General features: G+C 39.2%; 1 protein-coding gene across 4 annotated transcripts in view; it reads right to left on the minus strand.

Moving 5' to 3' along the window:
• Positions 1-2,812: 2,812 nt before the first annotated feature.
• Positions 2,813-23,970, minus strand: part of eml3 (EMAP like 3) — a 113,513-nt gene continuing 92,355 nt past the window's right edge. For all 4 annotated transcript variants that reach the window (XM_057333836.1, XM_057333827.1, XM_057333811.1 and 1 more), the window contains 12 exons: positions 14,852-14,986; positions 14,341-14,479; positions 14,067-14,218; positions 13,713-13,838; positions 13,075-13,206; positions 12,592-12,659; positions 12,405-12,493; positions 12,041-12,138; positions 11,811-11,898; positions 11,516-11,614; positions 5,635-5,765; positions 2,813-5,436 (listed from right to left, as the gene is read on the minus strand). In XM_057333836.1, the coding sequence (XP_057189819.1) occupies positions 5,212-5,436; positions 5,635-5,765; positions 11,516-11,614; positions 11,811-11,898; positions 12,041-12,138; positions 12,405-12,493; positions 12,592-12,659; positions 13,075-13,206; positions 13,713-13,838; positions 14,067-14,218; positions 14,341-14,479; positions 14,852-14,986 (1,482 nt within the window). In that variant the 3' untranslated portion in view covers positions 2,813-5,211. The remainder of the gene's footprint in view (positions 5,437-5,634; positions 5,766-11,515; positions 11,615-11,810; positions 11,899-12,040; positions 12,139-12,404; positions 12,494-12,591; positions 12,660-13,074; positions 13,207-13,712; positions 13,839-14,066; positions 14,219-14,340; positions 14,480-14,851; positions 14,987-23,970) is intronic.

Here is a 23,970-nt window from a genome sequence, read left to right on the forward strand (position 1 = left end):
TTTTGCCACTAAAGGGGGCGTATTTTGGCGTGTTCGCGTGTGAAAGTGACGTCACGTGCATACCCTCTCTAGCCGAAATCCGAGTTGTCTCGAATGTATGGAAGGCCGTTTTATCAAAAATGTCTTTAGACGTAACGTGTTAGACGCGTGGACGCGTTATTGCGCCTAAAGACGTAATTTCGTCTACAGACGTTAGACGCGTGGACGCGTAATTGCGTGTAGACGCGTAAACCTTAGCGGCTCCGTTGTCAAAATAAGAGTCACATCCAGCAATGCAGACCCTACTGATATTTTATCTTTGCTACTCTTTTCTGTTGGCTGTTAAACTTATTTTATTAAAAAATGGCAATGATACGCTTAATTTAATGATTAAATCAATAATCATTAAATGATTAATATGCAAATTTGTCCTATGGTGTGACAGCAAAAATGTAGGAAAAAACCCAAGAATGAAGATAAATCTCTCTTATGCTATTTTATATGATAAAATCCCTGTTATGTTATTTTATATGATAAACATAAATATTAATAATATAAAATAATGTAAAACTAACCAATTTATTCGTCAACTACCAATATCCTGTGCTGTGATCCCAAAATAAAATGTTAAATATAACAGGGCTGCATTTCCCGATAATGTTGTCTCTTAGCTATGAAGACTCTGAAGTTACACCTTAACTCAAGTTAATCCTATTCTAGGCGTATAGCCTACTTCCTCAACTATACCCATAAGAGGTTACTTTCTTACGCCCCACGTTACCAGGTGCTTTCCATGGTGGTGGTGCTGAATAAATATTGATGTTCGACAATCAATTATTCACTCTATACAAGTACTGCTTTACTGCGTTATGTGAGGTAGCGGCTTTCTTTATAAAATAAGCACTTTAGAAATAGTTGAAGTTGCATTTATTAGGACTCATAGGATAAAAATAAACCAAATTGCAAACTAAATCCAACCATCGATATTATTTAATCTTGAAATGAGTGTGAGAACCCGCAATCTCATGCCCAAATGTATCAACCAGCTACACTAACTGGCAGTATGGTCATATCAAACGATCTCAAACTTTGGGTCGGAGGGTCACACAAAGCCACTTGCTGTTGCCATGCATTAAAAAAGTTTATTCCAGTAATTTACAATTACTTATATAGTTCACACGTTTATTGTGCTTGTACACTGAATGCTCAAGCGGTGTATTTACAGCGCAAAGCATGTATTTTATGGCCGCGTTTATTAAAGCATTAAAATATAATCTATTAATTTACAATTACTTATATAGTTCACACGTTTATTGTGCTTGGACACTGAATGCTCAAGCGGCGTATTTACAGCGCAAAGCATGTAGCTTATGGCCGCGTTTATTAAAGCATTAAAATATAATCAACATTATTACATTTATGCATTTGGCAAACGCTTTTATCCAACGCGATTTACGTTGCTTTATCCTATACATATGTGCAATCCCTGGGATCGAACCCACAACCTTGCGTTGTTAACGCAATGCTCTTACCACTGAGCTACAGGGGTGTTGAATTACTTGTAGAGATGGCGCAGGTGAGATTTCTGGTCTTATTTATAAGGACTCTCGCTTGAGCTGATAGGATTGCTGATAGGGAACCAGCCGAGATGATTATGTGCTCCGGCTTCTCCCGAACTTTGTTAATGAAACATCATTTATGCTTCATACAAAAAATAAAAAACGCAGCTTCCTCGTTTACTGGTTTTCTGACATTTTTCGTGTTTTTAACATGATTTTAATCTTCATGTACTGTCCGTAGTGATTCGGATATGCATAATACTGGACAAATATGTGTTATGTTTAATGTAAATATGTGTAATGTTAAAATGCAAATGAGAACTCTCTCGGGATCCCTTAGTGTTCGGGACTCTCGGCAGCAGCCCATGTTGCCCATTGGGTTGACAGCATAATACATATAATTTTACAAATGCACACATTCTTGAAAAACGCGTCGGCAGTTGTTAAGAAAATTTCGCAAAGCCATGCTTTCTATGGTCTGTCTATACCGCTTGTATTTTGAAATGCCCTCTTCTCCCCTGTCGTAAAATCACGTATACGCTGACGTATTCATTACTAGGACCATATGCAGTGCCACGCATGAGGGAGCATCACGTTTATATGTATAATTCATGAATGACACGTGGTTACGCTAATGATGACGTCACGACTATATGCTTAATCAATTTTATGCAAATCTTTCCATTTTGTGACTTTCCATTGGCTAAAACCAATACGTCTGTAGACGAAATTACGTCTTTAGGCGCAAAAACGCGTTCACGCGTTATATCGTCTGTACACGTTACGTCTAAAGACATTTTTGATAAAACGGCCTTCCATACGAATGCAGCATCAGCCAGCTAAGCCACTTCCACTCTCATAGGGCTGAGGTAATTTGTCACCAAGTGATAAGGCTATGTTTACTAAATACACCTTAAAATTTCAGCGAACTGACAGCACTACAACTCGGCATTGTTGAGTGCCTCTGTAATCAAGCCTATAAAGTAAGTGCAAAGGTTTACTTTTTATCATATTTGTGGATGTAGCTTGAAACGGATATCCTGAAGCCTTTCCCCTTTTTGTTTTATTTGTATGATGTAGTGTTTAGATAATTTTACTCACATTGTTGATCCTAATCCTATGTGCATTTTGAAAATGCCATTGTTCCCTATGCGTCGGATTGGCTGAGCGGACTGAGACAAAATGCGGAAGCGATCGTGGATAGTCTATTTACCTACAGCTTACTTTAGTGCAAAAAAACAAGTAATTGTTTTATTTTCGGATATCACACCGACAAAAAATCAAACATGTTTACTTCAAAACATATTTATTGAATAAACTATGATTAGGACATTTCACAGCGGACTTGATTCATAAAATACAAGTTTTTAGTTTTTAAGACAGTGGATACATTCCTGATAGCAATTATTATCCAGCTCAACATAACATCCCAGCTAACAATTTTTGGTTCCCAGAACGTTCCCCTAGCATAAGTTTTTGGTTCCCAGAACGTTAGTTTTTTAAGGTTCGTATTTTGGTTTTCCAGGAAAGTTTTCTTTACAAAAATATATAAAACGTTAGTTTCTGGTTCCCATAACGTTCTTGGAACCAAAAACTAGCATTCCCCTAACGTTATAGAAACCGAAAAACAGACCTTAAAAACTTCCTGGGAACCAAAAACTAACGTTAGGGGAACGTTCCCAGAACGTTAGCCTGAATTATTTTTCTCGGATCCTTTTGGCCTCACTGCACGGACATCCATGTGTTTTATCCATCGCTTATCTAATCTAATAAAAAATCGAATCTAATTCTATAAGCCTAATAATTCTTTTTTTATAACTTTCTATTTTAGATTTAAACAGCACAGTATTTCTAGTAAAACCACACAGTGTACCTCAGCATCAGACATTATATAGAAATAAAATGACCAATGACTTAAACACAATATACACGATTTAAAGCAGATATTTATTGACAGAATTATCTTCAGGCTAACAATATTTTCTTGTCTTACAACTGAAGTATAGTGGCTCTGTTTTTAGTTAACAATCAAGCTCTGAGTTTAAGTCTTTACATCATGGTCTGTTGATTTAGATGTGTCAAATCTATCGAAAATTACGAAAATATAGGTTTACTCTCAAATCTTTACTTTATTAAGTAAAAGATCAAATAATTATACCGCTAAACTGTGTTATGGTGGATTCACACGGTACGAAGCAGTCGCGATTGTCTAGTTCATTTTCAAAAGGAAACATGCGATATAAGCGGCAAAACGCGGGCTGTTTCGTTGGCGGTGCTCGTGCATCCAAAATCCTGCAACTTCCAAGGGCACGGCTCTTTGTGGCAGGTGCAGCTGAAGATAAAAATATTTGATATTTTTGTGACTGCTGCCGCACGGCAATTCCACCGCTCACCGTTTGAATGGCCCATTAGTGAGTGAGGTAAAACGAAATGACCGTTAAATTTTAAATGACGGCAGTTCGCGGCTAAGAATGCGCGTGCTGGTAAAGAGCACACGCATATATCAGACACCCGCACAAAAGAAACACATGGATTTATGACTATATTTTCATTTACCTTTGTAGCCTAGTTTAATATTCTCAGGTATGGATTTTGGATTTATAATATTCATCTGATCATTTACTGTATTTCTTAATTTATTTAATTCCTCTATTGCACATGGCAGACGTCTACCAGTCTTGGCAAATTTACCATTAAAGTATGTCATGTGTAAATTGTTGACTATTTCACACAACAACAAAAAAACATGAAACCAGTAACCAGAGGAGAAAGCGCATATGCTGGAGAAATAAAAAAAAAATGTTAAGGTTATTTTTCAACAAAAAAATAAAATACACTGGAACGTTATTTTCTGTTTGCAAAAATAACCACCAGGGAATAGCCTGTAACATTCTGGGAATGTTATTTTCTGGTTGCAAAAAATAAAACCTGGAAAGAACGTTCTTAGAACGTTATTTTTTGTTTAAAAAAATAACTAAAAGTGAACCAAAAACGAACATTATGTAAACATTCTGTGTTTGCTGGGATGTTACGTTTCACAGAGACAACTGACTGAAGGTTTATAATGGAATGAGTTACACACGTAGTTAATGGTTGAGAACAAAAAGTAATGAGGAAGCACGTGAATCTGTAAAATAAGCATGTAGACTTGCATAAGCCTATATGAAAACAAAATAATTAATAATATGTGAATAGAAATAAAACTGAACAATTTTTATCAGTATCGTGATACAGAATTTACAAAATGATGTAATGTTGTACATAGAATGAAAAATCTCATGAAAACTAAAGTAATGTCAAATCATTAACCAAAATCAAAAGAAAAAATGAGACACTATACTCTGCATTTTGCACATTTCTTATTTCAGTTGTTTCTGGGGTGAAATATGGCATTTCTTTGTGAGATCTACCCAAATATCTGAAAGTCATGGTTGTTTGCAGTTTGTAAAGTCACTACACAGCAACACATTGTACATAGTAACATGTCGGTTGATTAAGGAATGTATAGGTACAAAATAGTTGTGACTTCTCAATTGTAACAGAATGTTGGAACATATTTTGCAATAGTTAGCATAACCTTCCAAATGCTTTTTGTCACAACAGATTGCGCAATAAGACATTTCATTGCGGTTTAATTTCCCTGAAAATCTTTATGCCTTTTTTCACTCTCGAATCATGGTATGTGTCTCTGTATTCCATTGTCTGTATAGACAGAATTAGGACAGACAGAAGAGGAAGAGGGCAGAAGATCCTTATCATTTCCAGTTCCCGCTCTTTTAACTCGCCACTGGAGGATACAGGTGTCTTTTCCACCCATTGACAGAAGATGACTGTCATTATACGTGAAACGTACATTGGTTACATGACTGCCATGGCCTTCATATTTATAACTTGGTGCCTGACAGAGAAATAACAGGAATAAAATATGAATGCCTTTCAATATAAACAAACTGTTTCAGATGTGGTAAACATGTGAATTATTAAAATGTATTTTCTTAGTTGTAATATTCTGGTACAAATAAACATTCAATGTTCTGCCCTCTTTCATCAAAACTTAATGCAATGCTGAGCCATATCAGCCTAATAAAAGACTAACCTTTGGTTTAGGACATGGATACTGGAACAGGTGAACTTTACAAAAATCATCAGCCACTGCCACCATACTTTCACTGTGTGATCGACACAAGGCATTGATGTCTGTCCCGTCTGAGCCCTCAAGCCACACACCTAAAGAGCATTTATTATAAAACTGATGGCATATGCACAAAACAAAATACATAACCAAATGTCAAAGTACGGAAATACAGCCATTAAGCTCTCGCACAATCGTTTCTCTTAAATGTCCTCCTCATCCATCCTAACTATAATGGTGTTCATTACAAAACTGAAATGAAGAAACATTTGTCTTTTACATGTGTGTTCAAATCTTATATCAGGTGAAGGATACCACTAATAAATGGTGTGGTTTTGGCAAGGTGTTAATGATCAGTCTAATTGCTGTAAACATATAAATGCTGCGGAGACCTCCTTTGGATTTAATGTAATTCTAATAATTAATAATAATTATTACTAATAAATATAACAATTATTAATTTGTAAATCACAGTGAATCGCATGTGTGGCCATTTGTGATTTCGTTATGGAGATAAAGTATGGGATCGGAGGTTTTCGGCAGTTTTTTTGCTATTTTCCTATGGCATCTGATAGTAGTTGGACCCGGGAACAGTATATGACCTTTCATATCTGGTGGTGTGTGACGTGAGGCTTAACAAGCGGATTGGATCCCAGGCTCATTAAAATACAGATCAGCATTCATTTGCATTGACTATTTGTGGTAAAAATGGGCGTATACATGGTTCCCGTATGTACATTTGCAGGTGATCTGTGATTTATAAAGCATGATCTGTGCATAAGCACGATTTTTGAATATTTTTTGGCATACGCTATTTTTGGCTTTCAGTTACACGTACACTTTTAGTAAGGATCCTACACACAGTTTAAAAATGAGACCCCTGGTGTTTGTCGTTTTGGTTTATTCTTAATTAGAAAAAAAGAATATGAACAGTTTGGTATTCCTGCTCCATGAAATTTTTTTTCCATGACAGTGTCAGTGTGTTCTTTTTTGTTTGTCACAATGGCCAGATTTGACATATACAGCCAGGTGGTCATTTATTTGCTTTGTTCCTAAGCAGAAAACATAGATTTCTGAAATATGACAGTACTGATACGATCCAAGAAATGTTCCATGAAACATATACTTTAATATGGCAGCATTAATGTTATTTTTCACTAAAACTAAGGTAAGCTCAGATCAATCAGGCCTATGTTAAATCATTCTAAACAGAAATACAAAACCAGTCCTAAATGAAAGAAAACAAGTTGACAAAAAGATTTAATTTAATATTTGGCGATAATATTACATACTGAGTGATTTATAAGATATTTTCTGTAGGCCGGTCATTTTTGACTAGGAACAAGTGTAAAAGGTAGAATAGAAAAAAAGGGACCAAAATTATATATTTTTTTCAGAGACGTTCTTATAGGGGCCTAAATAGAGCGCAAAGCGTTTTTTGTTAGTTTCAACCAGACGCAGTTATCATTTTATCACGCCATGCACCACGTTGTTCAAATGCAAAGGCTTTTTTTGCCCATTTGTGCGCCAATGGGCCTGCTGGTCTGAAAACGAGGTGTGTTCAGGTGTATTGTTGGCGCGTTGCTATTTTGAGGCAACTGAAATAGACTGTGCCACTGATCAACTGAAAACTGGTCAGAAGTCAATGGCGCAATATTTTTTGGTTATTTACAGAGCGCGTTAGTAATATAACTCAATAAAATGCCTATACACTTATTACACACAGAGGGACGTGCAGCAGCACACAAACATGCCAAATATAAAAACTTTTAGGATTACAATGTAAAAGAATATTATTGTGTACATAAAGATAAAAATCTGTCTTGTCATGATCTATCCGACATGTAAATAACGAATCCGCCATAGCGTGAGCACAACTGGCTCTTAAAGGGAATGGGAGATGAGACTCTGATTTGTTCTGCACGTTACTTCCAAAACACACCCATTACTCATTAAGAGAATAGGGACAACCCTTTTAGACCATGCATCTGATGCGCCAAACGATTTTCCTATTAAACTAACAAAAGTGGACACGCCCCATGTGCATTTGCGCCGTGCGCTTTAGACCATGCGCTTAGATCGTTAAAATGGGGCGCATAGTCTGTATGAACAAAGTTACTCATTAAGTTTCAGTCCAATGTTATAACATTAACAGATCCAGAAACATAAAACAACAAACTCTGAGAAGAAATAAACCAGGTTTTGAGGGAAAATAAAATGGATAAAATATATAGTTAGCTGAAGCAATCAAATCATCAACTAATGGATTTTATATAGAGTCTGAATATATAATACTGTAGTGGCAAACGATCACGTCAAGGTTGGTGCTTCAGCAAATGGAAAAAAAGTAAATGATCATAACACCAACGCATATTTACAGGGACATTGGGCCTCATTTATCAATCTAGCATAGAAATGAGCGCAGATCCAAGCGCAGAAATCATCTTACGACAGGGTTCATGTGTGATTCATCAAACATTCGTATGCCGCCAATCTCATCGTACAAATGATCGTGCCTTGATAAATGCGGCGGCTGAAATCGATCGTAATTTACCTATCACGCCCATATAAATGCAGGGTGTAGACGCCTCGCCCCTAGATTTTGCAACATGGAGAAACGTAATCTGGCCAAAAAAAGGAACTTTTATGATTTAGATATGTAAACTTTTACCTTGAAAAGCAAAATCGGAAGAAGTGAAAAGCAGTTTGTAAAGAGATCACTGCTGCGGGCAACAGCGAATCGAACTCCAGCTGAGGCTTGTATTTTTTATAGGACATTTACTGGATATTTATGTTTTGTAAAAATTACCGCAAATAATAAATTGTTATTGTTTCACTATTATTTTTTCACTTAAAGTATTGTTGTTGCTTTAAATTGCTTTGGTTGTAAAATGCATTTATATTTAAACAAAGTTAATCTGACTTCAGTCTTAAAGAACTTTGTTTGAGTTACATTAAGGAGTTAATATAAAAATGAATGGAGATGTAAATTAGGCCCTACTGATCATTTTTGTGGTGCAATTAAATGTGTAAATGTTTTTTAATTAAAAAAATCATTTAGGTGAAGAGAAAATGGTCTGTGGCGGAGGAGACAGATGCATGTTTCTAAACGGGATCTAATACTGTTAAACTTGCATTTCAGGCTGCTTAAATCAAGCACACACATTTTTATGTTTGCTTCATTTATTTCTTTTTTCTCTTTCAGATCTGTCAGAGGCAAGAACCAGCGGTCTTCTGCCCCCACAAACTGGCCTGGAGCCTGCCACACAAAGCCAGGCAATCTCGAGCTGTGACCCAGTGCGCATCTTCCACACGCAAGCAAACATCGCAGAAATAAAAAAAAACATGCTTTTTGTCTTTTTTCATTAGAATGCATATTTGTCAAACAAATAAGCTATCATCTTGCAAATAGGTAAACTAACCCATTGCTTATAAATATATTGATTAGGCCTATTGTAGTTTTTAAAATGTTTTACTTTTAATTATACATTTTAATTGTCGTAAATTATCTTTAATTAAATTATCTTTGAAGTAGCCTAAAATTTCATTAAAGTTTTGTACACCAAAGCACCCGTTAACCTTGTAATTTCAAGCATTTAAAGGAACAATACTGGGTTTTTAGGAGGATCTACTGACAGAAATGCAATGTAATATACAAAACTATTTCTTCAGAGGTGTATAAAGACCTTACGTAATGAACCATTATGTTTCTAATACCTTAGGATAAGCTATTTATATCTACATACAGAGCAGGCCTACATACATTGAATTTGTCGCCATGTTTTGTACAGTAGCACTAAATGGACAAACAACTCTACAACACGTGTTTCCTCTCCCTCTCCTCTGCAGTATAGTGGTGAAACGGATCGCGGATGATCCATGATCCGTACAGATCGTACTCTACGGTTCGGAACGCATGTGACCCGCGGAATAAATGTACGTTTATTCATCACTGAGTAAGAGAGTAAAACGCTCTCTCTCTACAGTTTTAGCGCCAACACGCTCTCGCTCATCAGTATCTGGACGAGTACAATATTAAAGCGGTTCCAGATAAACAATGACGCTCAAAACTGCTCTGTCACACAGCTAATATTAGAACAAAAACAACAACATATCGTCGCTGTCGGGCGGAAACCTCCTACATCCAAATTTGGTCAATTTCATATTTTTTCACAAATCGATGCTATTTGTCAGTCCCCATATGGGTCTGTTATTTTTACAAATTATTAACCAATCTAAAGTGTTGAAAATAGCTTGAGAGCAAATCTCTTAACTCCATTGGACACTTCAACTGTCTGAGAAGTCTCGTAACTCCACCTCTTCTTCACTCCGCGGGAGCCTCTCGGCATTAAGTCTCCTGATTGAAAGTTTTTTAGACAATAACGAGTGAAAATAGTTAGGTTAGATACATTTGAGTAGGTCTCAAAATTTATTAAAAATCGATAGCTGTAATGCTTCGGTGCAGAAGGAAGCCCGTGAGCCACGAAGGTAAGTTTGCAAGCAGATTCGGCTAATTTCCGCCTATTAGACAGCCTAGTCAGCTCATCATTTTTTGTGTTACATCACTTATAGTTCTTAAACCTTTAAAATAGAGTTAAGGAAGATTTATGTAACCACAGTCGTTAGCTTTGGTTAACGATTGAAGCCTTTTCTCTTGTCAAGACGCTCAACGCGACCGCCAACTTTATTTGCGTGCAGATTAATTTCCGCCTATATTAGACAGCCTGTTTAACGTTTTATTTTGGTATTGAATCACTCATAGCTCTAATGTTTAAAATATAGTTTAGGAAGACGTATGTAACCACAATCATTAGCTTTCATTAGCTTTTAAAGCCTCGTCTCTTGTCAAAAGGCTCAACGCGACCGCAGACTTTGATGAACACTGCTGGCAGCAGCGACGTCTGTGTCCGTACCATTCTTATCATGACAGCGTAATCTCGTATCTCCCTGCTCCCAAGTTATAAACCTTGTATCTCCGATTAAACATGGTTTTGGGGAAATATTGTGTTAATGTTGGTACACAACAGTATATGATAGCAAAATAAGGTATAATACCAACTTTAACGATACAATGTTTAATAACTCAAAAAATACGCAGTTTTTTAACTTCCTGAAAAATAATGGTTTTGGAGATACGAGGATTCTGCCCGACAGCGACGATATCTTGGTTCTAACAAACAGAAAAACCTATGTTACCTACATACTTATCCGAATCAAAGCAACCTTGTGGTTAAGACAGTGTTACAAACCTTCTCGGGGGTGATATTAATCTTTCTCTCCAACGACTCTCTGCTGGAAAGTATCTCCATAGATATGTATGAGTATATCTGCTTAAAGCCTTAGTACCGCGGGTCCTAATACTCTGCTGGAAAGACTTTATAATATTAACGCAGGTCCTAGCTCCTGCCTGACTTTTAGCCTTCTTTTTATACTTAAAATCCACAGACCTTTTATTTTATGTAAGAAATAAGACATAGCTCTTTCTACAGTCTTTCTAATCCCTGCGTCAACATGAGAACGACATATTTTTGTACTATGTTGGCCACCGTCGTGTTTGGACTGAGCGATTCATTGCAAATCTATAATACAACGCTAGTGGCCACTGTAAATCAAAAACTGCGCCTTTAAATGATCATATAATTAGGCTAGAAAAGAAAATACTTTATTAATGTAATGAAAATAAGAAAGTAGTAAGTAGTAATATTGATGCATGACTTGAATCATAATTACGCTAGAAAAGAAAATACTTTATTAATGTCATGAAAATAAGAAAGTAGTAAGTAGCAATATTGATGCTAGCAAGAATCACAAAACTAAAAAATGGTTTGAACATTTTTTTTCTCACCCATGACATGAAAACCAAGCACACATGTGTAGGATGCCCACTCTCGATCTTTACTCTCAAAGCGGTTCCTCAGCAGCTTGCAGCCACCTGCAACATCCCCTTTTACAAACACAGAAAAGTTTAAATTATCATGATCATTAATTTCACCCATTGCCTTAGGACTAATTCACACTAATTCAACAAACACCAACATTCTAATTTACAATAAATGTGTTTGCTGTCGTATTGCATTAGTGTGAATTGGCCTTTATGTGCTTAGAAAGGACTGTCTGTAAACAGAAACTTGCAAGCTTACAGTAGAGAATTTCGTAATCGCCAGAGTTGGACATGATGTACTTTCCATCTTTGGACCAGTCCAGGTGAGTAATGAAACTTGAGTGGCCCTGAATTGTTCCATACAATTACACATGGAGTGAAGATCTATTCACACAATCTAATATGCTTAAAAACGTGAATATGCTGCAAAATGATTATACAATAATCATAATAATACTACTATACAACATTTTTACTACTTTTGCTTACTGTGCATTTTCCAAATCGTGTATAGCGCTGACCACCATCTGTGACACTATAAATGTAGATGAAGTTGTCATGGGAGCCAACTGCCAAAAAGCAGCCATCTATGTTTGGGAAAGAACCAAAAAATAAGTTACTGACATTAAAATGGCTTATGGGAACTGTAATTTGACTGATAAACATTTAGTAAATACTTTTTCAAGTAAGCTACGAAACAGATGATGCTTTCGAATATGTTCAGTCATTGTAAAATGATTAAATGCAAATATTTCTGCTTAAAGGCTACCCTATTATTTAATACCATTTAAGTTTCAGTTTTTATGCTGTACCCACCATTATGATCATGATTATAATAATTATAACCTCTGACCTGGTGAGTATCTCATCACAGACAGCTGTTCATTGCCATCAGTAAGGTCTGATACCATTTCTTTGGTTTGCAGATCCAGCACAACCCATCTATATAGGTAAGGGGTTAAAACATTATGAAAGCATGAAAAAAACTTTGACAAGCTCACTGTGAAGAGGTAATTGTTTTCGACTGTGCTTCGTTTTACCTTCCTGTACTTAGTCCAACAGAGACAACAGCACCATTTGGACAGAAATCAGCACAAAGACCAGATTCCTAAAATATGAAAGATAAAATGAATCTGTCCATTTCAGCATATTTATGATAATATTGTTTAAATATTTAAAGGCAAACTTTCACACAAAAAGAAATAAACATTAATTTGGACAAATATGCCTAAACCAAAGGAACCAAAATTCTATTGAGGAATAAATGGCTAAAAAACTCTGCATAAACCAGGCTCAGCTGGGAGAACCAGGTTTCCTCTGATGCTTTACAACTGTGCTGACCAGCCAACACTGACATCCCTATAACTGGACACTTTCAGCTGAGCCATGAATGACTATGAACAGTCAATTTCGATAAATGACAAATGAAAAGGTATGTGTGATGTGACATCCATCGTGTCCATGCAGGCAGTGACACAGAAAGGTACTTAAAAAAAGTTACAATTTGCTTTGACCACACTAACCTCAAGTATAGTGGACCAGTCCAGTTTGTGGTCTTCTGCATTCCACAAACATACCTGACGATCATTCCCACATGTAAGAAAGATGTTCTGAGAGGGGTGTGTGGCCAGACCCCACATTTCATCCACATGCCCCTTGACCAAACAGTCACAAACACTCTAATTTAATCTATTTTGCAATTACATTTGCTTCTTATGTTATTATATTTGTTTTGCTTATTGTGTAAATATTTATTGTGTATTTACTGGGGTTCAAACCACGACCTCTACTAGCTGAGCAACACGAAGACATTTCTTTAATTTTATTTTAGAATAAAATAACCCAAAACCTTTATGACTTTCTTTCTTCTGCAAAACACAAAAGAAAATATTTTGAAGAATGTTGGAAAACGAAAACCATTGGTCCCCATTGACCACTGTTTTTTTTTGTGTCCATACTATACAATGCAAGTTATTTTTGTGACCAACATTCTTCAAAATATATTCTTTTGTGTTTTGCAGAAGAAAGTGCAATTTTTTTAAATGTCAAGAGGGTGAGTAAATGATGACAGAATTGTTGTTTATGGGTGAATTACCCCTTGAATAACAATGAATGACATTAATGCATATATTATGTACTTTAGTTTTTAGTACAAAAATACCTGCACAATGGCCACAAACCCATCTGAAAATGTCCCTCTAAGGATTGCGTTTCGTGTTGTGCCAACAAGCAATTCCTCTCCATCTACATCTGCAATGGTTCGGACTGCACCAAATTTCTCTGAAATCTGGAAAAACAAAGAACAATAAAATTTGATCTATTACATGCATTTACTGTAGTGGTTGTTTCTATGCCCACTACAGGCATCACATTTTGTCCATACATGCATTCCATGGGAATCAACCTTGGCATTACCAGTGCAAAGCTCTACCAGTTGAGGAACCCAAAGCTCAGTCCTTAATACTACTATAACATCCTCATATAGTTTTAAAAACTCATACAGACTACTTCTCACCTCACACTCTCTTTCGGGTGCCAAATCTGCACTCCAGCGGATGATCTTACGATCTTTGCCGCCACCGCTTAGTATCGCACCACCCTGCAGGACACACATAGTAAAAACGCTGCCCTCATGAGCGCGCGTCTGCTTCATGATCTGAAATGTTTCTGCAGATGGGAAGAAGAAAAAGTAAGCTAAGTCAGGGATCAGGTGCCATAAATACATACAGTGTACTACACTGCACCTTAAAATAAAAAAATAAATAGAAAGAGAAAAGTATGCTGCACACCCTTTGCTCCTTTTCCTAATGTTTTAATGTCTGCAGCTGATTTTCCCCATGTAAGAATGTTTCCCTCAGAGTCACCCGTCAACACATCCCCCGTAAGACTGAAGACGAAGCATAGAATGAACTTCGGCTTTTTGTATTTCTGTAAATACAATGTCAATTTGATAAATGCAATGAATACCAAGCTCTGCAGAGCACAATAGGAAACTCTTCTACTATTAATGTGAGCAAAAAAAAACTATATGAGCTACCATGCAACATGAACTGTGGCAGTACAATGTACAATTAATACAGTGATGGTATCTGAGGGTAATACCATGGTACTCTCATATGTATACCATTGAACTAAATGATTATCATATTTACTGTACATAACACGATACTTTAATGTGCTTTAAAAAGACCTTGTTCTATTATTTGGAATTACTTTAAAAATACTTTTTGTTAGAGAAATGACATGGTACTGAATTTACAGGGAAGGACAAGTAAACTTGATGACCAACTCTGGACTCACTCCAAAAATGCCTTGTTTCTTGGTCAGTGTCCCAGCACTCATGGTCCAGAAGTAAACATGGGACTTGCCACAAGTGATGATGTTGTTGGTGTCTACAGGGTTGAAGTCCACAGCTAAGACTGCTTCATTAGTGCTCTGAAACCAACACACATGCACACAAATTGAAAAAAAACCAACAATATGTATCCTGCAGTATATATGACTATGTGCCAGTGCTTCATTGTTATTGGAAAAAAGGTCAAATTTAACTTCAAACATCCAGTCAAAATTCCAGTAGCAGCATATATTAGTGTAATGACAGAGAGTTACTTCTTCAAGAGATGACGGTGACATGTGTTGGTTAGCACATTTTATTGCAGTTAACCATTTAATCGTCTATCGTTAAGAATACGATAAAATGATTTGCCCTTTGCTTTCCCCGCCTGTTCTGGCATCCTGACACACGCAGCTGTCCACCATGTTGAAACAGTATGTTTTATAAAGTTTAAACAGTCTGGTTTTAAAGCGGGTGTAACACACGCAGTTTCTGCCAATCTCATTTCAATCTTGAGTACCTGTAGATTAGTATTGCATACTGCATATCTTCGAAAAATCTTTAGTGTGATAACATTTATAAAAGACAGATACAGCTGCATGATTATTTCTGAAAACAGGTGAGCCCTGAACGCGTTCAGGGGGGCGGGACTACAGCTCGAGCACACAATATTTCGTTGCATGATCCCTGCATAACTGTTGTTTCACTATAAGTTTGTGTGGTGTAACTTATGTACATACACTCCGATTGCCAACAAAACAAAGATATATGACTCAGTTTCACTTACCGCGTGCGGTTCATGACCATCTATAAGCGCAGGGACCGCTCCATCTATCAGTTTCAAACGATCTCCAAATCCAGCGTTATATCCACCATTTATATAACATTCCCCCACAAAATGCAGTGAACAAACAAACACGCAGTGCTCTCTCTCTCTAGCTTCAGCTGGTCGAGCATGAGAAGCCAGCATGTTTAATAGTGTAAAGAAGTCAAATGCATGAAACACTGTGGCACCCCACCTTTAAATTATTGTTCGACCACTGTCGATACCAATGATACAGCCACTCTAGTGCTCTCCTGATAGCCTAGAGTTCAGATTGCGTGATGACAACCTCCGGACCTCTATAGCAAAAAATCTCAAAATGTATCATTGTCAAGCAATCGTGCAACGTTGCAACATTAATAATTTATAAACAATTAGCTAAGGGTTGTACGGCAGCTGGAAAAGTACTAAGAACTGAGTTTGTTTTTAATGCTGGGACACAAACAATTAAACCCCATTTGTTGCTAGATCCTGAGGAGTGATATCCAGCCCTCCCATCAGGGGTTGTTGATGCCTAGGAACTGAACCCCCTCTTCTTATCACACCTCTCCCCTCCCCTTCATCTCTTCAGGCCCTGACCACTGGAAATGTGCTTACACATTTCATACTGTTATATCATTTATTGTCATGTTATAAGGACTTGATCATTTGGAGAGGAGATCCCATTTGATGCTCTCTTCAGTCACGAGAAAACAAACAAACGAAGTTTCTCACTGACCATTGGATTCTTTGTTACATCTGGGTATATAAGGTGCATTGGCTAAAGACTCATGGAAGCATCTGTAACCAGAACTTCCCACACTGCAATTGTGTGTCTCGATTTGGAAGCATCTGTAACCAGAACTTCCCACACTGCAATTGTGTGTCTCGATTTGGAAGCATCTGTAACCAGAACTTCCCACACTGCAACTGTCTCTCGATTTTGCCAGGTATGATAAACTTTGTGGTTTTATTTTATTCTTATATTATATTGATCATCTTTGTCTATTAAGTTTGTATTTTCGTTGTATGTGCATTCTATGATTTTAATTAATGTTGTACCTGCCTGGCATAATAAATTTGTTATTGTTGATTATATCTGAATTCTTCAGAGTCTGTTGTTACCGGTAGTTTGAAAGGAGCCTGTTTTGTTACCGCAAAATCAATATGTCAGGATAGGATGGACTGGAGTTTTGATTTTCAACTACAAATGGGGCATATTTATTAAAGTTCACATGTACCAGAATTCCACCTATCACCTGCCTTAGCAAGTTGCATGATCATGACTAAAATAACTATTGTTATGTTTCTGAGCAAGCATGGGGCGGCCAGACGTAATGATATTAGTTTACCCGGCAACCTCTGACTTAAGATCAGAACTGAAAGTTTTGTGACCGCGAGATCCACGAACCTGACCGGCGTGAGACTCTGTGTGACTGCAGGTCCCAAACGAAAGGATAACTATATATATATATATATAAAGTATGAAGATTTACAGATAAAATTAACTATGATCCACAGATACATTGGAAATGTCATTTAACTTATTTGATATTATAATAAAATTGGAGTCAGATCGGTCTTAACCACAGAGTCATGTAAATTGAACCAAATTGTAACAGTTTTTAAATAACTTCATGTAGAAATCGCTGAGGAGAAGCAGAACACGAGATCCCTTCAACCACGCCATTGGATTCCGTCGTTGGGCCAGTGGGTGGTCTTTTACAGGGTCGATATTTCATTTGAGTGTTCTTAGATTGCTAAATGGCCCTTGAAATTTTAAAAAGGGATAAGAAGGGTTTGTCACGGTTTTGTAGCTGTATGACAATCGATAGTGAAAGCTACAGTAGATATTTTATTGATGGTCCATGATAACACTGTATGTCTGATGGGCTAATTCTGTTTAATATCTGAATATAATTTTATGTCATGGTTCTGCCCCACCTTGTCTTGCTTTTCTTGACCTAGTGGCAGAACCATGACAGAACCTTTTGTTTTATGTGGAGAGTGACGTTTTGTCCCTGTTGGTCTTCCACTCTCCGTTGTCGCGTCTCTGTTCCCGCCCTTTTGTCTCTTCATTAGTGATAATTATTAGTTCATGCCCCGCACCTGTCCCCTTCTTGATTTCGTCCCCTTTATATAGTCCTCATGTTTCATTGTCCTGTGCTGGTTCATTGTGTACTGTGTCGTGTTTCGTGTGGGTGAGTTCTTGTCCTGTTAGTGTAGTTAGTCTTTTGTAATATGTAGTAGATGATATTTTAGTCTTGTCTAGTGTAGTTAGTCTTTGTCCTTTTGATACCCATGTTTTGTTATGTTACCCCCACGTGGGTCTTTGTTTTGTATTTATATTTTATTAAATGTCTTGTTAACCCCTTACCCGCTGTCTGCATTTGGGTCCTCTGTCCTTGTCTCCGTGTCTCACCCCGAGAATCATGACAGAATGAACCAGCCAGAATAGGACCCAGCAGACAGAGGGATTGCAGCGGGAGGGGTCGATGCTGCCGGACTCCTCTCCAGGGTAGAAGCCGCCGGACTCCCTTCCAGGGTTGAGGCCGCCGGGCTCAAGTCCAGAGTCAGGACCGTCGGACTCCCTTCCAGGGTCGAGACTGCCGGAACCCCGTCCGGGATTGAGACCGCCGGGCTCCCTTCCAGGGTCGTGGTCGTCGGGTTCCCCTCCAGGGTCGAGACTGCCGGTGTCCTGTTCCCGCTACAGATCCCTGCCGGCATCCCAGCTGGTACCCAGGCCTGTCGAGTCGACAACATGTCTTTGTTTGTTCCTGTCCCGCCGGCGATCCAGCCGGTGTCCTTGTTCGCTGCTCAGCTGCCAGAGAGAGAGGCCCAGCCATCGGAGAACGCTGCCCAGCCACCAGAGAGCGCTGCCCAGCCACTGACTTCCCCCCCATGTCTCGTCGACATCCAGGCCTGCCCAGCCGGTGATAGCCGGTCTCCCAGTCGGCCATCCAGCGGACGCCATGTACTGTCCAGTCGGCCATCCAGCCGGCGCCATGTCCTGTCCAGCCGGCCATCCAGCCGGCGCCATGTCCTGTCCAGCCGGCCATCCAGCTGGCGCCATGTCCTGTCCAGCCGGCCATCCAGCTGGCGCCATGTACTGTCCAGCCGGCCATCCAGCTAGCGCCATGTACTGTCCAGCCGACCACCCAGCCGGTGCCATGTCCAGTCCAGCCGACCACCCAGCCGGTGCCACGTCCAGTCCAGCCGGACTTCCTGCCGGCGTCATGTGTTGTCCAGCCGGCCTTCCTGCCGGCATCATGTGTTGTCCAGCCAGCCTTCCAGCCAGCACCATGTGCTGTCTTAGCCAGCCTTCCAGCTGGCGCCATGTCCTGTCCAGCCGGCCATCCAGCTGGCTCCATGTACTGTCCAGCCGGCCATCCAGCTGGCGCCATGTACTGTCCAGCCGACCACCCAGCCGGTGCCATGTCCAGTCCAGCCGACCACCCAGCCGGTGCCATGTCCAGTCCAGCCGGACTTCCTGCCGGCGTCATGTGTTGTCCAGCCGGCCTTCCTGCCGGCGTCATGTGTTGTCCAGCCGGCCTTCCAGCCAGCACCATGTGCTGTCTTAGCCAGCCTTCCAGCTGGCGCCATGTCTTTGTTTGGACTTTTTTTCCCCCTATGTATCACGTTTTTGGTCGTGTTTTGTATAGTTATGTTTTTTGTCACAGTCTGTCTAGTCTTGTTTGTTCCTTGAGGAGCATCAGGATACTGCTCCTTAAGGAGGGGCTTCTGTCATGGTTCTGCCCCACCTTGTCTTGCTTTTCTTGACCTAGTGGCAGAACCATGACAGAACCTCTTGTTTTATGTGGAGAGTGACGTTTTTTCCCTGTTGGTCTTCCACTCTCCGTTGTCGCGTCTATGTTCCCGCCCTTTCGTCTCTTCATTAGTGATAATTATTAGTTCATGCCCCGCACCTCTCCCCTTCTTGATTTCGTCCCCTTTATATAGTCCTCATGTTTCATTGTCCTGTGCTGGTTCATTGTGTACTGTTTCGTGTGGGTGAGTTCTTGTCCTGTTAGTGTAGTTAGTCTTTTGTAATATGTAGTAGATGTTATTTTTAGTCTTGTTTAGTGTAGTTAGTCTTTGTCCTTTTGATACCCATGTTTTGTTATGTTACCCCCACGTGGGTCTTTGTTTTGTATTTATATTTTATTAAATGTCTTGTTAACCCCTTACCCGCTCTCTGCATTTGGGTCCTCTGTCCTTGTATCCGTGTCTCACCCCGAGAATCATGACAATTTTATATGTAAATAAAAAAAACATATACAGGAGAGAGAATGATATATATATATACACTCACCTAAAGGATTATTAGGAACACCATACTAATACGGTGTTTGACCCCCTTTCGCCTTCAGAACTGCCTTAATTCTACGTGGCATTGATTCAACAAGGTGCTGAAAGCATTCTTTAGAAATGTTGGCCCATATTGATAGGATAGCATCTTGCAGTTGATGGAGATTTGTGGGATGCACATCCAGGGCACGAAGCTCCCGTTCCACCACATCCCAAAGATGTTCTATCGGGTTGAGATCTGGTGACTGTGGGGGCCATTCTAGTACAGTGAACTCATTGTCATGTTCAAGAAACCAATTTGAAATGATTCGAGCTTTGTGACATGGTGCATTATCCTGCTGGAAGTAGCCATTAGAGGATGGGTACATGGTGGTCATAAAGGGATGGACATGGTCAGAAACAATGCTCAGGTAGGCCGTGGCATTTAAACGATGCCCAATTGGCACTAAGGGGCCTAAAGTGTGCCAAGAAAACATCCCCCACACCATTACACCACCACCACCAGCCTGCACAGTGGTAACAAGGCATGATGGATCCATGTTCTCATTCTGTTTACGCCAAATTCTGACTCTACCATTTGAATGTCTCAACAGAAATCGAGACTCATCAGACCAGGCAACATTTTTCCAGTCTTCAACTGTCCAATTTTGGTGAGCTCGTGCAAATTGTAGCCTCTTTTTCCTATTTGTAGTGGAGATGAGTGGTACCCGGTGGGGTCTTCTGCTGTTGTAGCCCATCTGCCTCAAGGTTGTGCGTGTTGTGGCTTCACAAATGCTTTGCTGCATACCTCGGTTGTAACGAGTGGTTATTTCAGTCAAAGTTGCTCTTCTATCAGCTTGAATCAGTCGGCCCATTCTCCTCTGACCTCTAGCATCAACAAGGCATTTTCGCCCACAGGACTGCCGCATACTGGATGTTTTTCCCTTTTCACACCATTCTTTGTAAACCCTAGAAATGGTTGTGCGTGAAAATCCCAGTAACTGAGCAGATTGTGAAATACTCAGACCGGCCCGTCTGGCACCAACAACCATGCCACGCTCAAAATTGCTTAAATCACCTTTCTTTCCCATTCTGACATTCAGTTTGGAGTTCAGGAGATTGTCTTGACCAGGACCACACCCCTAAATGCATTGAAGCAACTGCCATGTGATTGGTTGATTAGATAATTGCATTAATGAGAAATTGAACAGGTGTTCCTAATAATCCTTTAGGTGAGTGTATATATGAAAACACATGACGAATATAGCTTGCTAGAATACAGTAGATCATACCCTTACACTGTCCATCTGAAACAACTACATGCATTGCTAATTTTCAATTCACAAAAACACTAAATTAAATTGTTCCCTGTAGGCTACGTATAAAGACCAACAGTGAATGTCTAAAGATATATTAATCCGTAGTGCAGATCATTACACTGTCTATCTTATATCTTAAATTAGCATTAATATTTAAATTCACAAAAAAACACTTAATCAGTCAATGTCTATGGACTGGACAGTTATTCATTTGTAAGTTTGTAATAAAAACTGTTACAAACGTCATATGCTGTCAATGTCAGATGCAGAGAAATTAATTCATGCATTCATGACATCAAGACTAGATTACTGTAAATGCACTGTTAGGTGGTTGCCCTGCAGGCTTATTACAAAAACTCCAACTGGTCCAAAACGCGGCAGCTCGAGTTCTTACACGTACAAAAAAGTATGAACATATTAGCCCGGTTCTGTCAACCTTGCACTGGTTACCTATAAAGCATCGCGTTAACTTTAAAATCTTGCTTATTACCTATAAAGCCCTACATGGTTTAGCTCCTCAGTACTTGAATGAACTCCTTTTGTATTACAGTCCTTCACGTGCATTACGCTCTCAGGCGTCCTGTCAGTTGGTAATACCTAGAATTTCAAAATCAAGTGTAGGTGGTAGATCCTTTTCCTATCTAGCGCCTAAAGTTTGGAATAGTCTTCCCTGCACTGTCCGGGAGGCAGACACACTCTGTCAGTTTAAATCTAGACGAAAGACGCATCTTTTTAATCTTGCATACACTACACTTCCATAATATAAACCCTCTGAGGGTTTAGGCTGCATTAGTTAGGTCAACCGGAACCAAAAACACAACTGATGTACTTGTTGCATCAAAGAGTTCAGAACAGTACTCTACTCTCAGCCAGTCTTGTCTCATTGTTCCAAGGTTACCACAGCGAGCAGGATGCAGTTCATGGCCTGACCTGATGGTAGAGCGGAGAATGGGAAGCGGCAACCTGACAAGAGCTGAGATGATAGAGCTGGATAAAGAAGGATGCGGTCACCTGACACGTCTTCATGGCCTGACCTGATGGTAGAGCGGAAATGGGAAGTGGCGACCTGACAAGAGCTGAGATGATAGAGCTGGATAAAGAAGGACGCGGTCACCTGACACGCCTTCACCACAAAATTTCAAATACTATTAGATTATTAATGATAATCTTAAACTATAATTTACCTTATTAGTAAGTTTATTTATTTTATTTAGCCTTGTTGTGCAAGCTCTCTGGAGCTTGTGCAGAGGTAGCAGTTTTTGCCAGAGGGGAACTGGAATCCCCTGGTTGGGCCTGGGTTCTCCTGAGGTTTTTTTTCTCGATTAGAGTTTTGGGTTCCTCGCCACTGTTTGCATACTGTTTTCTGCACTATTTGCCTGGCTGGGGGGCTGCTTTACAATTTTAAAGTTTTACTTAATTAATATTGCATATAGGAATTTATAGTCTGTTATATTTGACCTGTGCTTCTCTCTCCTTTATCTTAAATGTTTGCTCTCACTGAGCGTGTGTGCGTGCGTGTCTGTGTGTGTGCGCATACTTGTCTGTGTACATGTGTGTGTGCGTGCACGTCCGTGTGTGTGTGTCTATGTCTGTGTGTGTTAGTACGTGTGGATATTGTGTGTGTGGAGTGTTTTGCATGTGGGTATGTCTGTCTTCTGTGTTTTCAACTTTTTCTTGTTTTTGCAGGTACAACTTTAATTGTTTTGCTTATAGTCAATATGTCTTTGTACAATGCTGCTTTGTAACAATGAAAATTGTAAAAAGTGCTATATAAATAAAGTTGAGTTAAGTTTCGAGCATCGATTTAATATTATTTCCCCATATATATCCCTATTGGACCAGTGTTAATTTCGTTAACGAAAACTATGACGAAAAGTATTCGTTAACGACATGTTTTCACTGACGAAAACGAGACGATAACTAAATAAAAATGAATGCATTATAACGAAAACTGTAATAAAAATATACTGACATTTTCGTCAACTAATAAAAACGAGACGAAAATATTCTTGTCCCACCTGGCAGACATCAGATTGCGCGCATGTGCTGCTTATCTCATATAAACGGCAGAGAGAAGTCTCTGGGAGAAGGGGAAGCACACACATGTATTCTGTGTCTCCACGCGGTTTACAAAGCGTCTTTTTNTGGGGTCTTCTGCTGTTGTAGCCCATCTGCCTCAAGGTTGTGCGTGTTGTGGCTTCACAAATGCTTTGCTGCATACCTCGGTTGTAACGAGTGGTTATTTCAGTCAAAGTTGCTCTTCTATCAGCTTGAATCAGTCGGCCCATTCTCCTCTGACCTCTAGCATCAACAAGGCATTTTCGCCCACAGGACTGCCGCATACTGGATGTTTTTCCCTTTTCACACCATTCTTTGTAAACCCTAGAAATGGTTGTGCGTGAAAATCCCAGTAACTGAGCAGATTGTGAAATACTCAGACCGGCCCGTCTGGCACCAACAACCATGCCACGCTCAAAATTGCTTAAATCACCTTTCTTTCCCATTCTGACATTCAGTTTGGAGTTCAGGAGATTGTCTTGACCAGGACCACACCCCTAAATGCATTGAAGCAACTGCCATGTGATTGGTTGATTAGATAATTGCATTAATGAGAAATTGAACAGGTGTTCCTAATAATCCTTTAGGTGAGTGTATATATGAAAACACATGACGAATA

The sequence above is a fragment of the Triplophysa rosa genome, linkage group LG1 (genome assembly GCF_024868665.1).
Source record: "Triplophysa rosa linkage group LG1, Trosa_1v2, whole genome shotgun sequence".
NCBI lineage: Eukaryota > Metazoa > Chordata > Actinopteri > Cypriniformes > Nemacheilidae > Triplophysa > Triplophysa rosa.